The sequence below is a fragment of the Larimichthys crocea genome, chromosome III, assembly GCF_000972845.2.
Source record: "Larimichthys crocea isolate SSNF chromosome III, L_crocea_2.0, whole genome shotgun sequence".
Classification (NCBI taxonomy): domain Eukaryota; kingdom Metazoa; phylum Chordata; class Actinopteri; family Sciaenidae; genus Larimichthys; species Larimichthys crocea.
The window spans coordinates 14,967,960-14,984,373 of record NC_040013.1 but is presented as its reverse complement, the minus strand read 5'-3'; the positions used below and the strand labels follow the sequence as shown (position 1 = coordinate 14,984,373).

Genomic DNA, 16,414 nt, shown 5'->3' with positions numbered 1-16,414 from the left:
CAGGGATTTAAGCATTCGCATTGATTCGTACAGTAAAAACACATGCACGTACACACAAATGTCACCAACAAAATGTAATTTTCTCTTTTTGTTTATGAAATCTCTCTGGACAGATTATTGTGCTCTCTCATGAACATGTAATTTTATATTGCACTCAGTGAAAAGACTCTTCATTTTGAGTCATTCAGACCCAGGGTACATTTCAAGAGTCAGAACAGGATGCCAGTGACATTAACATTATATTGTTATTACGGTCTTTTGAGTAATAAAATGAAATCAACCTAGCACAGCACTCTTTCATATTTCCTTTTTGTTTATTTATAATCTTTACAAGGTGATTTTGAAAGACAATAGTTGTGGTGTAATAATTTGGTTGAATTAAGTGTTTTTTATTGTCCATGTCACACTACTCTTTCACAGCAACACAGAAACATTCTCACAAACCTCCAACTTAACAAATGGACTACTGTATGATATTAAACCTCTAAAACGGCAATAATCTCATCACGACTGGCTTTGACACAGTGGTTGAATACATAAACGATGCTTTTCACCATCTGCAGATCGACGCTTTGATTGACGCGGTGGGTTTTAACAATATTTCATGCATCACAAAATGCCAAAAGTAGGATTTCACTAACAAGAAAAAAAAAATGATGAAAACTTAAGCAGACCTGTCAGTGTTCATAACAGAAACTAGAATTTCTCCACACGACTAAACACCATTGACATACTGTTGCTGTTCAATGTATGATAACTAACCTCCAGGTTTAGGAGGCGACGGAACACTGATCATCATACTGTATACACAAGAAATATACCGTAGCTTCTCACATTCAAAAGTCAAATGGAATGGTGAACTTCTCTGTAACACAATAAATAGTTCGACAGTGAATCTTCAAAATCAACAGCAGCAATATAACAGCACGTCACAGGGACTTTTTGAAACCACAAACCAAAAACATTCTGAGACTATTTTCACTTGAAAAAGTCATTTACAAACACTTAAAATACTGCATATAATGATCCATTCATACTGTGCTTATCTTTATCTCATCAAATACTTTATTTAGCTATGTCTGCGTCAAAGCTGCAGCAGTCTTTATTCTCACCAGTCAGACAGCTCCATAAAATCCTCCAGTTCACTCATGGTTATTATATCACGGGGCTGATATCTTGAGTGGGCTGAGCTATCATTTTGACAAACTGAGCTTCCTGCAAGCTGGCTGTTTGTGTCACACTCTGGTAAAGACTCATATGGGCCATGTGTGTTGTAAACTGTGTTATGTGTTTTGTCTGTATCATTAACCGTGTCCATGTATGGAGTCTTCTCTGGACTGTAGCGATGCCCTTCAGAGTTCTGTCCGATTTCAGGGGCTGGATATCCGTAGCTGTGGCTGTCCATGACAGGCTGCTGGTCTTGATGGAGGGTCACAGGGGCTGATGACCTGTTGTTTGGCACAGAGTTCATAGCCGCAGTTTGGTAGCCTTGTGGATAACCATGATATCCTTGATACAGCACAAGGGGCTTGCCAGCTGGAGAGTCCTGGGTGAGGCGCTGTTGTTGTGTGTTGACATGGACCTGGGGTTGGAGCTGAGGCTGTAGGTATGTTTGCTGAGGCTGGGGTCGGGACGTGCTCTTGGCAGACTCACGCACATTCAGCTGAACATACTTTCCTGTCTCTGGGTCAAAGAAAGTCTTCTTTTTTACTTCAACGGGCACATCCACAACAAAATACTGACCAGAGCCGAGGTCTTGCAGCACCTTACGCTGAGTCAGTGGGTAGGACTGCGGGTAGTTCGACTCTACATGGTACTGGGTCACTGGAGCTGGGTGGTTGGCATGATGGAGAGTGGGAGAAGAGGGTACATCAGCAACTATCTTAGGAGCAACAGCGTGGGAAACAGGGCCAGTAGCATGAGGCGAGGCAACAGGGAGAGAAATGGGGGCAGTTGCGTGAGGTGAAGCAGTTGGGAGGGAGATAGGACCAGTGGCATGAGGGGAAGCATAGAAAGAGCTGTGAGAAGATTGGTGTTCTGTGTTGGAGGAAGGCAAGCTAGACCCCACTGTTGGGGCATGAGCAAGGGAGACAGGTGGGGAAAAATGAGGGGAAGCCACAGCATGGAGTTTGGAGGAGCATACCTCAATGGAGGAGGAGGAAGGTATACTGGAGTCTTCTTGAAAAGGTTTCTCAACTTCAACAGGACTGTCTGCTACAGCTTTGGACAACTCCTTCTTGATTCTCCTGGTAGTCAACCTTTTTGCCCTGCGCAAAGCTTTTTCACTCTTGGGGGGAACAACTGGAGGCCTGCCCAAAGAACGTGACACATCACTGCTGAAGCTACAGGCTGATTCTGGCCTCTCATAGTCATACAGGCCTCGTATATCTGCCAGATCTGCTGCACTGGTGGCGAAACTCTCCACATCCTCTGACATGTTGCTGATGACAGAGCGGGAGTCGTCCTCATCCAGAGCGATGCTCCTCCTGGAGTAAGGCCTGTGATGTGGGAGAGGGGCTGAGTAGTCCTGTGATGAAGATGCTGACTGAAAAGTTGAGGATTCTTTGATAGCAGCAAGTCTGTTTAACCCTGTGTCAGAATGGAGAGGAGTTAAAGCACTGCGTCTCAATGTCTCTTGCTCCTCCTCACCTCTTTCTGACCCCATGGGTGAACCCACTCGGAAATCCTCTCCAAAGTTCTTATGGAAGCGTGGTTTAACAGACTTGGTGAAAAAGGGCCCTCTGTTGGTGTTATCCTTCACCCTGAACATTAAAGGTTTGGTTCCAAGAGCAGGAGAGGAGGTGTTGGAGCGGGGTAGAGCTGGAGCTGGAGATGCAGGGGCATGTGGCCTATAAGCCCTGGTGTGGGAGTCTTCAGTCGACTCAAAACCTGATGAGTTATTTCTTTGTTGAGAAGGTGAAGGGGAGCTTAGTTGTCTTTCTCTGGGTTTCCTCTCTGATTCTGTTGACGTGATGGCATAGTATTGAAGAGAATCCACACTCTGTGCTGCTCTTTTTTGCTCCTCCATTTGATCAGCTCTCTCCTTTTCTCCGTAGACGGCTAACTTTTCTTCTTCTCCTCTCTTTATAGAGCTGATCTCATTGTTTCTTTGAGCTAGCATTCGTTCTTGTGCTACTTTCTTCTCCTCTTTTTTCAGTGCTGCTTGGCTCTCCTCAAGGAGTCTGGCCATCTTCTCTTTGGTTTGCTTTTCATCTCTTTGTTTTATAATTGTTTTCTCTATTTGAACAGCTCTTCTCTCATCATTCTCTCTCTGTGTGCTCATCAATTCTTCTCTTTTCTGTCTTTCGCCCCTGTGCTCTTTAATCTGGTGATCCTGGGCCTGTTTGATCTTTTCCTCCTCTGGAATTTTAGCAGCTTTCTCCTCCTCTCTCTGTTTTCTTTTCTTTTCTTTCTCAATATTAGCAAGTATCTCTTCATCCTGTTTAGCTTGCCTTTGCTCCTCTTGTGTAGCTCTTCTCTTCTGCTCCTCAATCAGAGCAGCTATTTTTTGCTGCTCCTCTTGAGCAGCTCTTCTTTGCTGCTCCTTTTGAGCAGCTCTCTTTAGCTGCTCCTCTTGTGCAGCTTGCCTTTGCTGCTCCTCTTGTGCAGCTCGCCTTTGCTGCTCCTCTTGAGCAGCTCGCCTTTGCTGCTCCTCTTGTGCAGCTCGCCTTTGCTGCTCCTCTAGAGCAGCTCTCTTTTGCTGCTCCTCTAGAGCAGCTCTTCTTTGCTGCTCCTCTTGAGCAGCTTTCTTTTGCTTCTCCTCTTGAACAGCTCGCCTTTGCTGCTCCTCTTGTGCAGCTCTCCTTTTCTGCTCCTCAATCAGAGCAGCTCTCCTTTGCTGCTCCTCTTGTGCAGCTCTCTTCTTCTGCTCCTCAATCAGAGCAGCTCTCCTTTGCTGCTCCTCTTGTGCAGCTCTCTTCTTCTGCTCCTCAACCAGAGCAGCTCTTCTTTGCTGCTCTTCTTGTGCAGCTCTCCGTTGCTGCTCCTCAATCAGAGCAGCTCTCCTTTGCTCTTCCTCTTGTGCAGCTCTCCTTTGCTGCTCCTCTTGAGCAGCTCGTCTATGCTGCTCCTCTTGAGCAGCTCGTCTTTGCTGCTCCTCTTGTGCAGCTCTCCTTTTCTGCTCTTCTTGAGCAACTCTCCTTTTCTGCTCCTCAACCAGAGCAGCTCTTCTTTGCTGCTCTTCAACCAGAGCAGCTCTTCTTTGCTGCTCTTCTTGTGCAGCTCTCCTTTGCTGCTCCTTTTGTGCAGCTCTCTTTTGCTGCACCTCAATCACAGCAGCTCTTCTTTGCTGCTCCTCTTGTGCAGCTCTCTCCTCCTCTTGCTGTTTCAACATCTTCTCCTTTTCTTTTATCTGCTCTTCCTCTCTCTGCTTTGCTCTCATCTCCTCTTCCTTTTGAGCAGTTATCTTTTCCTCAGTCTGTTTTGCCAGTCTGTTTCTTTCTTCCTCTGCCCTTCTCTCTGCCTCTCTCTGTTTTTCCCGCCTTTCCTTGATCTGAATAGCTATGGCCTCCCGCTCTCTTGCTCTCCTCTCCTCTTCTCGCTGAGTGGCTCTCCTCTCTTCTTCAGCCTGAGAAGCTCTACTCTCCTCAATGATGTGCTTTATTTTAATGTCTTCTGCTCTTCTGTCCACCTCTACCCTAGAAGTTTGTTCTTCCTCCAGCTGTTCCTGCTCAGCAAAGCTCTGCTTTGCCATGGTTTCTTCATGGTGAGTTATGAGTCTTTCTTGTCTCAGTTTTTCTGGTCTGTTCTGTTTGAGTGCATTTTCAGTGTTCTCATCTTTTCTTAGCTTTGTTTGTTTGCTATTCTCTGTGGTGTATGCTTCAAGTCGCTTTATATGTTGTGACACACTAGTGTTTCTTGGCTTGTTGACTTCAGAACATGTTGTTGGAGGAGGGTGGGAGGGAATACTTTGAATTACTTGAGAAACTCTTTGGATATCCGTTCCAGCCACTTGTTTTTCACTTCCCTGGTTCTTGAGATGAGTTGTTGGTGACTTGTCTCTTTCTTTGAGATGCTGTGAGTGTTTTACCCCAGGGTCCAATACATCTTCACTGGTTTTGGCATCTGAACGCATTTTCTCTTGTCTTTCTTTGTCTCCCAGTTTGAACATCCCAGTCCTTTGGTGTTCTTTTTCTGTTATGGGAAATACTAAGGGTTTGGGCTCTTTGTTCACTTTGGAGTTGACCTCTGTCTTATTTGGCAAACTTTTCTCTTTCACAGAGAGGTCTTTTGGGTCGGCAGTGAACACTGGACGCCTGCTATGATGAGTTTGTATTAATGGAAAGAATCCTTCCTTTTTGTTTGGTGGAAATTCCTGAATTGTGTTTGCACGGTCTTCTGAAGCAATTACTTTTAACCTGGCGTAGTCTGCAAGTGCTGTTATCTCAGGTATTGTGGATACCTTTTCTTTTGGTTTTGGTTTAACTTCAGGTTCAACTGTATTTTCCCTTGCTGGGTGTGAACTGTTTGAGCTCTGTCTTTCCCTTGCTGATATACTGGACTGGTTCTCTGTGTGCTGTGTGCTGTGTGTGTGTTTTCTGATATGAGTAGTTTGACCTGCCTCTGTCTTCTCATTTTTATTACTTCGTCTCTCTGTGGAACCATCCCTCTGATTTGAAGCCAAATTATCTTCTTTTTCCCTGTTTTTCCTTTTCGTGATCTCATCTTGAACACTTACTGAACTTGATTCCACTGTTTTTATTTTACTTTGATCCAACACAAAGACACTTTTTTCTTCATTGCATGATTCATTCCTGATAGTTGTTTTGTTTGGTACCAATCCTGGAGGTTCCCTTCCCTTCAAAACAGCATTAGATGTATCTCCAATATTTACACTATTGTGTGGTTCATTTTTTGTTTCTGCTATCCTTTGCACTTGGAAGTAATCTCCCTCCATTGGTTGTATTTTTGATTCATCCACTGATTTCCCACTTTTAGCTTTTTCAGGCTTCCCATCTTCAGCTTGAGTATTCTCACTGGTTGTGTTTACGCTGTTCTGTTGATTGCTGATTTTTAATGAATCTGGCAGTTTTTTCACACTGGACCACACATGTTGTACTCCTAATTTGTCTTCCAAATTGTCTTTCATCTGCTTCTCACAGCTTGCTGGGGTGAGGTCTTTTATGTCTTCCTTGTTTGTATCCACCTTTTTCTCGTGATTAGATGATGCAACTTGTGTGTGTTCATTACCTGCAACTAGACCAGAAGGGACAGTTGTGACATGATGTTTCCCCTCCGTTTTTAGGTTATCCTTCTCAGTTACTGCTGGCACAACTCTGATGGAAATGCTACCTATATGCACATCATTCTGAGTTAAATGATTAGAGGGATTGGTTTTGTTCAATGGCTTTGCTGGTGTTGAGTCACATCTCTTTTCCTCCAGTAGGGGTGCATTCTTGGCATCTATGCTTATGATTTTGGATGGATTTATGACTGTTGTCATATCTTCTTTTAATGATGGTTTGATGTCATGCATTATCAAAGTTTTAGCATCAGACTTGTTTGAATTATTCGTGTGGTTGATTCCTGTGTTCACTGCTTTGGCCATGAAGGTCTCATTGCTGTGTGCTTTTTGTCCTTGTGGATTTTTCTCTTCAGTATTACTCTGTGCTTCACCTTTCTTTATGCTCTTTGCTGAGTTCTCTTTGCTTTCTCTTGCTATTGTGTCCTGCTTGTAGAGAAGGGGTTCAGCGGGCACTTTATTTTTAGTAGGTACAGTGACTGCCGAGGGCACAGCTTTTTCAGCCTGTGGCTCTTGGAGTTGTGTTTCCCTTTGGGATTTTGTATTTGTGGAAGTACTCGCATGCTGAAGATTAATCCTTTTCACATTCTCTGGTACATTGTTCTGTCTAGTCTCTAGGGTTGAAATTTCCTGCATGGTTTCAGGATGATTATTCATACCAATTTTGCTGCTAACATCCATTGAAGATTTACTTCCTTTACTTACTTCAAGACCTGAGCTCGGATGACATTTATCTATCTTAGAAGTATTGCTCTCTGTTTCCTCTGTATTCCTCTGACCATTGTTCACAGATGGCTTTCTTTCTCGTACAGTTACCATTATTCCCGTGATCTGCAAGCTGTCATCAGCCACGGGGGTCTCATTCTGACCAAGGACAAGATTTAGTGAAGGTACTGTGTCCTTATGACATGTCTCATGTTTATTTTTAGCCTTTTCTGTCATCACAGGTTTGGAGCTCTCAGTTTTGACCAGAGCTGTAGCTTGTGGTGGATCCTCTTTCTCCTTGTTGCGAGTGTCTTTGAGTCTCTCTTTCTGTTTTCCAGAGATTTCATAGTTTTCTTCCTGTTGTCCTTGCTTGTTCTTGGGTACCTCCTCTTTACTTTGCATTGGTGACTTAATCCCAGACTCATTCACTTTCTTTTGATTTTCTACCAAACCTTCATCTGTGCTCATGGTATAACTTTCTGCTTGTTTTCCTTCTCTGGGTGTTGGTACATTATCCTTGCTCTTCGTGGGATCTTTGGGAACTTGTTTCTGTGAATGGTCTACTAATTGACTGGTGGTTGCTACAGACTTAACTGGTATTGCAGCAGAGCTGGGATCTGAAACAGACTTGACTGGTTCCATCTGTATTCCTGAAAGCTCCATATGGTTCTTTGGTGTCGTATTACTGGACATTGTGCTTTCTTGCTTTTTAGACACTTCCTGTGATGGTGGCCTCTGTCGTATATTAATAGCCTGACTACCTAATAGCTTGGTAGACGTTTTGGATATAAACCCATCCCGTTTAGCAAAACCCTTTTCTTTAATTGCTGAAATCTCTTTTTCAGCATGAGCTTTTATCTTGGAAGTCAGAATCTCCTGCTTGGTTTGAGCCCTCTCTTTATGGGACATTGCTTTGGTAGGGGTAAAATGTGGATCTTTACTTGGACCTACACTGTGCTCAGTTGACTTGGGTTTTCTTTCAAGGGGGGTCGTTTTAGCCAAACCAAAATCTGCTTGCTGGGAAACATCAGTGTTTTTCGGAGGGTCACATCTTTCCAATTTTTCAACACTGTCATCCTTCATTTTATTAGTAGCAGCATCACTATTTGCTCTATCTACATTGCTAGGTAAATGATCAGCACCAGATAATTTGAATTCTTTGGATGACTCACTGTAAACATAGTGACTTTCTGTCACCTGATTGGATTTAAAGCTGCCTACATCAACTTTATTTTCTGTGTTAGCTGTTGCAAATCTGTTTGTAGGGCTATGTCTGTCTTTTGATTTCTCGGTTTTTGTTGTCTCAACTTTATCAAGAATTACAGATGGAGTGTCACTAGCATCATTTGAAGAAACATTTTCTGCAGGTTTGTTTCCCTCTGTTAAGGCTGTATCTGTAAAACCATATTTCTCCCTAAGACACGTATAATCATTAGCCCCTCTAATAGCATTATCTACACTTTGCCTCTGGACAACAACTGAATCTTCTTTCTGTTTATGTGTTTGTTTTGCCTGGTCCTGATCTTTGTCCTCTTCATTTTTATTTAGATTTACCCTTAAAGGAGAGCCTTTCGTAATCCCATCTACTTTTGTGCAAACTGCATTTTTGACTTTTTGCTCTCCTCTCATTTTCTCCTTTATTTTAGCCAGTTCTGCCTTAGCTTTAGCCAACTCTGTCTTGACTTGTTCAACTCTATCTGGCTCACTTTTGACCTGCTGCGTCGCTGTTAGTTTTGCTGCACAATTAGCTGACCTTTCCTGCATGTTCTCTGTTTTTGTTTGCTCTGCTTTAGCTAGCTCCACTTTTGTTTGTTCCAACTTTGCCTGCTCTGGATTTCTATCTGTCACCTTTTCCTCTTTGACGTTACTTATTTGTGTTATAGGTTGCTTTGCATTTATTTGACCTGCGTCAATTGAATCAACTACCTTAGTCTTCTCTTGTTCCGCTTTAGCTTGTTGCTCTTTTAGCTGCTTGAGTTTAGCTTGTTCTTTATCTCTGCGCTCTGCTTCAGCCTGTTCTGCTTTAACCTTTTCTGTTCTGATTCGTTCTGCCTCTATTTGCTCTCTTTCAACTTGCTTTGCTCTTGCCTCTTCTTCTTTAAGTTGCTCTGCTTTGATCCTTCCTCCCCTGGCCTGTTCAGTTATGGCTTGCTTTATGCTTGCCTGCTCAGTCTTGGTCAGGTCAGTTTTTATGTGTTCTTCTTTTAGCCTCTCTGCTTCGACTTGTTCTACTTTGACCTGCTTTTCCTGCACCCCTCTCATGTGCTCGTCTCCAGCTTCCTCGGTATTATTTTTTGGCTTCTCTGTTACCTTTTGTGATCTGGTTTGCTCTGCCTTAGTTTGTTCTTCTGAAGTCTGGTCTGATTGTTTTTCGCCGTACTGTTCTGGAGGTTCAATATGTTCTGCTTTAGCTACTCTCTCGTGTTCTGTTATTTCTGCTTTGCTCTGTTCTGCTTTGACTTTCTCTGAACCAGTCTGCCCTGTTAAAATTAACCCAGCAGACTCGACTTTGGGTTGCTCCACTTGAGCCCAGTGCTGAGCCTTTGCCAGCTCTGCTTGGGCGTGTTGTGCTTTTATATGTTCTGCCATGGCCTGCTCAGCCTTGACCTCAGCAAATTGTCTGTGTTCCACCCGGTTTGCTATTGTGGGGGCAGATGCATTGTCAAAGTCAGATAATGACATTTTCGTCTTATTATGTTCTAACTGTGGTTTGGCTTCTATTGACTGGAGACTTTGTATTTCATGGCCCTTAGGCATTTGCTTTCTTTGACCTGTTTCTTGCATGAGCATAGTTTTGTCATGATCAGCATATCTGTTATAATTCTGCGTCAAATAATTATCTTTTGTTTCATTTTCCTTATTGTATCCGTAAGACTTTGGAAGTACTTGTTTGTCCTTAAATGCCTTAGGTTGCTGTTGTCCAAAATCCTTTGGATTTTCTACAGTGTCATTACTAAATGGAGCATATTGTGGCAGTTGGTTTGAAATGTTAGGATTGACCAATCCAGCTTTTTTATGACATGTTCCAACACCAAAACTCTCCCTCGACTCTGTTTTCTCAAGTTCTTTATTTTGCTGATTTTCCTCTCTGTATTTGTCTCTTGGTAAACTTAGTTCCTCCTTTCTCGCAGCTGCTCTTTGGTATGCCTGTGGATGTTGGTCTTTTTCTATTAAAGCAGTTGTCTCTTGTTTCCATGGAGAGATAGCTGCTTTCAGACTGATATTTTCTGTGTCTTGGCTGTTTGTCTGTCCCCACCTATCCTGTGAGGACACATTACTGTAATCATGTTGGTTTTCTTTGAGCTGCTGATATCTATCCACCTTTGTGAATTCCCTTCCCACTGTTTCATTAAAATGTTGTTCAGTATTTGCCTTACTTATTAAATATTCTCTGGCTTGATTGTTGTCAGAATATATTCTCTGTATTTCTGTAGCTGTATATGATGGTTTAAACGTGTCTCCCCCCAGAGTTTGTACATTATCAATCATACCTTGCTTATAGGGAGGAAATGACGATAAGTCTTCATGGAGATTCTGTCCATTAGCCAGCTGATTGCTAGCGTAATTTTCAGGTATTAAACCAGTGAACCCAGAGTGATGAACAATCTCACCTTGCATCTGAGCTGTTTGGTAATCACTTGAAGTGTATTCTGAATATTGGCCTGTATATGCTGTTGCAGGTTGAGAATTTAGTGTTGCAAGTGGCAATCCAGGGTTATGATACTGGTTTACATATTGATGTGAGGCAGCATTTGCTCTGCTGGATGCTTCTACTTGGCTAAATTGAATATCTGGATCTGGAAATTCAGGGATATCTATTACAGTGTCTCTAGGCTCCTGAAGCAAAGGCTGTTTGTTTTTCTCTGGTATCTCCAAGCCTTTGAATTTCGGAGGGCTGTAGGTGCTTTTTACTCTTTTCCTGTTGTCTTTGAGATTAAAGAGTAGGCTTGTGGCTCTGGATTTGTAGCTGGACATCCGAACATCAGGATTGGCTCCCCGGCTTTCTGCTCGCACTGGAGGATGTTCCATAGGTTGAGGGGAAACTGCATACTGCTGGAGCTCTGATCGCTCTACTTCTTGATGTGCATGGACTAATGGTGCGTGCGGCTGGCTGATGTTATAGGATGCTGGTGCCACTGTTTGTGCATTGTTGCCAAAGGGAATTAAATTATCATTGTTGTAAAGTACTCCTTGTTGATTCGCTGTCATTTCAGTTGTAATATTTTGTTCTGTCATCATTTTGATTTTTTGCTGCAGAGCTTTGACTGAGCTGATGGTGTCCTGGACACGCCGGGACATCTCGATCGTAGGTGATGCAGTTGATGGGCGTTGGGATGGGAGCCTGTTAGTTCCCAGGCTCTGTGTCCGCTTCCTGTGAGGGTAATGACCTGCCAACTCTGACTCACACCGTTTCTCAACAGCCAAAGCTTTCTGTAGCATTGTGGAAGTTGAGGTGGAGCGTGAAGGAGTGGGAGGAACCACAGGCGCCAAGTTATTCCTCGGGTGTCTGTTACCCCTCTCCTCAAACCTATAAGGACCCTGTGGTTGGGCCTCCAGTGAAAGCTCTTTGTACATAGGTGTCTCATACCATCTAGGAAACTCTGAACAGTGCATAAACCCTGAGACTTGTCCTTGTTGGAAGGGAAACCTGTTATGGTCCCTCCACACCTTGAACGGACTAAACTCACTGTGTATAAAGAAGTTAGAGTTGCAGTTGACCTGCGTGGACATGCTGTGTTTACTGTGGGAAGAACTCATAAAAGAGGATGCAGAATTCATATGAGCCACTGCTGCTACTTCAGAGGCGTACAAGTTGGCTTCTTGGGATGAGTACGGACCAGCTGAGGGGTAATAACCACTGTTAAAGCTTTGCTGGTATGGTGTTGAGAATTCAGAAAGTTCCCTTTGGATACTCATCAGAGCTGATTTGTCCCAGCTTGTCTCGTCATTCCAATCTCTGAGTTTACCATCCATCCCTGCTCCATCCCTGTGTCCCTCAGAGTTAAAAGCTCGGATGAGGGAAGAAACTCTAGAGCGGCTTCTGCGTTGTTGTGAACTCAACTCTGTGGCACCATTGCTCAGGAAGGACAGCTGTTCTTCCATCAGAGATTCCCCCTGTTGAGAGTTTTCCACAAAAGAGTGCTGGAATGTGGCAGAAACCCTCCCCTGTGTCCTTTCCCCATAAACCTCCCACTGTGGATCTCTCTGGATCTCAGCCCCGTACATTCCTCCATGGATCCATTCCTGTCCATACTGCTGCATCCTGAAGCTGAAGCTCTCATGTGCAGCTCTCTTAAGTTCCTCCCTTTCTCTGTCTTCTCTGCCTCTCTCCTGGCCACTCTGGCTAAATGCCAGCTGCCTGTCCCTCTGGGAGCAGGGTGAAGACGAACAAAGGTCTGAGTCATTATAAACAGCCTCATCTCCAATGCAGAGACTCCTGAATGCTCGATCTGTCAGATTGCTGACCTCACGGTCAGTCTCATCCAGAAAGGACCCGCCACTGGAGGTGTCGCTGTAGCCTCCATCACTGTGCTTTCGATGCCCGCCACTCTTTCGACCTGAGCGTCGCTTCTCAACTGAGGTCATGATGCAGGCTCACTAACAAAGAGCTCTGTCCTCAGTTGTTCAGTCATTCATGCAAGCACAGACCTCAAAATTATATACTGCCTGATGCTGGAACTACAGGGCCCAGAGTTTGGGGGCCCCAGTCAGGATTATGCACAGCCAGAAGGTCCTAAGGCATTGTGCTTCTTAGCTGGCTTCGAAAAAATCCTGGAATTTGTTGTTTTCCTACAGGAGAAAAAAAAAAGAAAATCAGTGTAGTCCTCACTGACATTTACATAACCATTCTTCTTAAAAGAAACGGTTTCATAAAAGTGTTTGCATGATGTGCGTGATGTATTTAAACCTTCAAAGCTCAAGATATACACATTTGTTGTAGTGTCTTATTTATAATAGCTGGCCTTGGTTAAGAAGTTTTTTTCCCCTTTGTATTAAGCAGCAATGTACTGTATGTGGTTCTGAAAACAGCCCTGTAAATCCTTCTATCACTATGACCTTCAGAGACATGTTGTGAATTAAACTACACTGTTGCTAGGCACAGTAAAGAGAGCCTCACGTGAGTTATTTTGAGAAAGAGGGACGCGCCGTACAAACTTAGATGACTACAGAGACATGCACAGAGCTAGACTTGATTGATTGATTGACAATTTGATTGCCTTGGATTAAAAACTAGTAAACTAATAAAGAGTTTGGAATATTCATAATAGATTAGACCAACAGGTTAGACATTCATCAAGCTGTTTCTCTTTGAGTGAAAGATTCAAAAAGTCTGGTTAGGATATTTAATCTTGTTGGAAAATCTCTTGTTTTACAAGGTACTACAGTATGGAGAGAGCAGGTGGAAAGTGGGTTCAAATATCCTCAAATAGTAGTTAAGCAGAAGTGCTGCTAAATTGAGATTTTGGAGGTAAAATTAGAAAGTTAATTGCTGGTGTACATAATCTGTCATCTAAAATGTGACATTTAGGTTAATAATATATATTTTTTTAAATAACTGTATATATGTTTAACTGTATTTCTATGAAAATTTCAATGTGCAATGCTCAATGATTAAATAATTTCTTGCTTCCGACCTGAGAAATAAGCCTACTTATAGCCTTCTTTATTACATACGTATCTGTTGTACTGTGCCTTTAAAATAAAACATTTGTATATTTAAAGGCAACAAGGTAACGTCATGGGTATGTTCTGGTTAAATTTACTGCAGCTGCCAGGCAGCCGTCACCTTGCTCAGAATATCCAGTAGTTCATTAATATCTTCTGACCTGGAGGCCATCCATCTCATACGCATCTGCAGATCAGCTACACACACCACACAGTGTCAAATAAAACTGGTGAGCAAACGTAAGGAAGTTTCAAAATGTCATGCAAAATGTTGCTCCTTAAGCAGAAAACAAGGGCAGCTCAGGAGGGCTTGACTTTTATTTGACATGATACTCTATCTCTACCCACATTCATACATCAGAGAGAAAAGCCTTAAAAATCATGCAGAGTTATGTTAACTGTTCCTAATCTTTTTTTCTTTTTTTTAAAAACAATAATATGACAACTGTCAGAGTGATTTCTGCTCATTCTTGCATGTGATAGGTTTATTTTTGTCCAGTGAAGGGCCTCCAACTGTAAAACCTGACACCAAAGGGGCCTAGTTTTTAGAGGGACTGTGGTCCAAAACGAAGACTGAACAGCAGAAAACCTGTCACTTCTGTGAGCAGAAAGGATATGACTAAATGTTTATAAATGTCAGCAACTGTCAGTGGAATAAAATAAAATTCTGTCAGTCAATACCTTTAGTAAGTGAATGTATATTTTCTTTTGGAGATTAAAGCAAACGATTTTGTCACATCTTTTTATTTATTTATCTGCAAGAATATATCCACTCTTACAGCTAAACTCATTGAAAATGAGAAGACATGCATGTGTGAAAGGTTTAACTTTTGTCTGAGGCTTTTGACATATATTTTTTTTGCTATGCCTCCTTCAACATGGACAATAATAAAGAGTGAACTCTTGTCTTACCTTCCAGTTTTATAATCCATAATTTGGGCCTTATTGTAAACTCCGTAGAGGGCTCTGTCTCCCCAAAAAGGCCTTGCTGATCTGATCCTGTCACCTCATACAAACCCTCTTACGCAGCTTTGGCTCTTGCTATTGACAACAATCCAAGGCAAAAACCTCAACATAGTCCAAAGTCAGGTCTTTGAGCATCTGACCAGCGGCAGGCAGCGGAAACCGGGCGCTGGAGACCAGACAGAAATAGAGGAGTTGTCCCAGAGAGAGTGTCCACCATGGGGGGACAGAATGAGGGCTTCAGCTAGCACGCGGATCTGTGAGATCCTTTGGTGTCGAGTGTCAGACGATGAAACAAACAGCCTCACAACTATTTATAAATCTGGACAGCTAACTGTTGGCCATTAGTAGCAAGAGCTAACTAACACAAACTGGGAAGGTGTTACAACCGCCTGAAGAGCTTGTGGGATGTAAAGCAGGGGAAAAACCTAATTTCTTGAAGATGTGGTATTATTGTGAGTATTGGGTGGGAGAGTGGGTGCCGTGGGGGCGACTGTATTTTGGTTGCTCCTTTGGGAGACATAAATAACTCAATTGGCTCACACTGGAGTGCCACCCTCTTTGCTGAACAGAAATGACAAGGACTATATCGAGTGTCAACAAGTGGCTGTTGGTCATCACCCTCCTGCTATCATCACCATAGACTTGAATGGGGCATTATATTGACTATAAAACCATATGAGAGAAACATTTTTTTTTTTTAATTTTCCCATTCATTTCTTTTCACAGGGGTTTTTGGTTTAATGCTACATATCCAAGAAGTTCAATTCAACATGAATTTTACACTCACTTATTACAGCTCTAAAAGTCAGATCTCCCTGGTTACAGCCTCACTCACCCCCCAGCAGAAAAGGCAATAAGGCAGAGGAAGGGGAGGAACTGTACCTCCCCCTTTCACCCCTCCTACAGCCTGCTGCTATAATAGGAGATTGCTGTAGCAGATAGTTTCCTGGGATTCTTGGCGGGTGAAGGGCCGGCCTGGCTGGATGATGGACACACACACATGGGCCTTAATGGAGGCGCACTCCTCCACATATGCCCACACAAACACACACACACACATACACACACACAGATGGTTTTGCATACAGCCCACTAAACTATGAGAAAGGCTGAGGTAATCCCTTTTTAACTAATCTCCTTCCTCTAAACAATCTCCACCCACACGTCCTTCACCATTTTCCCCTCCACGCTGGACTTTTGTCAGTCAGAAACATCCATCTCATGATTTCCTCCATGTTGATGAGATAATTACCTTCGCAGATCTCAAATCATCCTCATCCAGAATTTGCAACTTGCTGCAAAATCTTCTTCTTCATCATCATCATCTTGCTTTTGGGCCTTCAATACTCAGCAGTTGTTAAAAAATGGTTTTGATTAATGAAATTTAATTTACAAAAACCTCCCTCAGCAAAAAATAGAAGTTTGAAACCTGCTGTGGGGAGTCTGGACAAGTTTCCTGCTCACTAAGTCCCTCTAGTGGCCAAATTAAGAACTGGATGTACTGAAATTTTGACTTTCTGATACACACCATTTTTACACAGTGCAATTTTGCTTCAACATAGTTATTTTGTGAAGCTACTGAGGACTGTGAGCATTGATCACAAACCCCAAGGATGCTCTTCCCGGTGCTGAGTAAGGAGGAGCAAAACTGTGGTTACGTGGCAGACAGCAGACAGGCACATTACTGTACTCGCTGCATTAAGATATGCTTTGTTTGTATTATCTCCATTCAGAGATCTGCTTAATTGATTCTAATTGATTGGGTTATTGATCAGCTTTGTTTCAGAGATGATACTGGCTGTTTTGGCCCTTCAGTGTACCGGCCCTGAATGCATT

General features: G+C 42.9%; 1 protein-coding gene across 3 annotated transcripts; it reads right to left on the bottom strand.

Annotated features, from left to right (window-relative positions):
* ciiih10orf71 (chromosome III C10orf71 homolog) lies at positions 1–15,176 on the bottom strand. Of its 3 annotated transcripts, XM_027277340.1 has the most exons (4): positions 14,525–15,176; positions 4,187–12,736; positions 2,144–4,156; positions 1,744–1,830 (listed from the first exon to the last, which is right to left on the bottom strand). In XM_027277340.1, exons 2-4 carry the CDS (start codon positions 12,530–12,532, stop codon positions 1,822–1,824), a joined length of 10,368 nt encoding a protein of 3,455 aa, XP_027133141.1. In that variant the 5' UTR covers positions 12,533–12,736; positions 14,525–15,176; the 3' UTR covers positions 1,744–1,821. The 3 variants fall into 3 exon arrangements, with proteins under 3 accessions (XP_027133139.1, XP_027133140.1, XP_027133141.1); XM_027277338.1 differs by having other exon boundaries at positions 1–4,156; positions 14,525–15,172; XM_027277339.1 differs by having other exon boundaries at positions 2–4,183; positions 4,241–12,736; positions 14,525–15,171.
* Between the last annotated feature and the right edge of the window lie 1,238 nt (positions 15,177–16,414).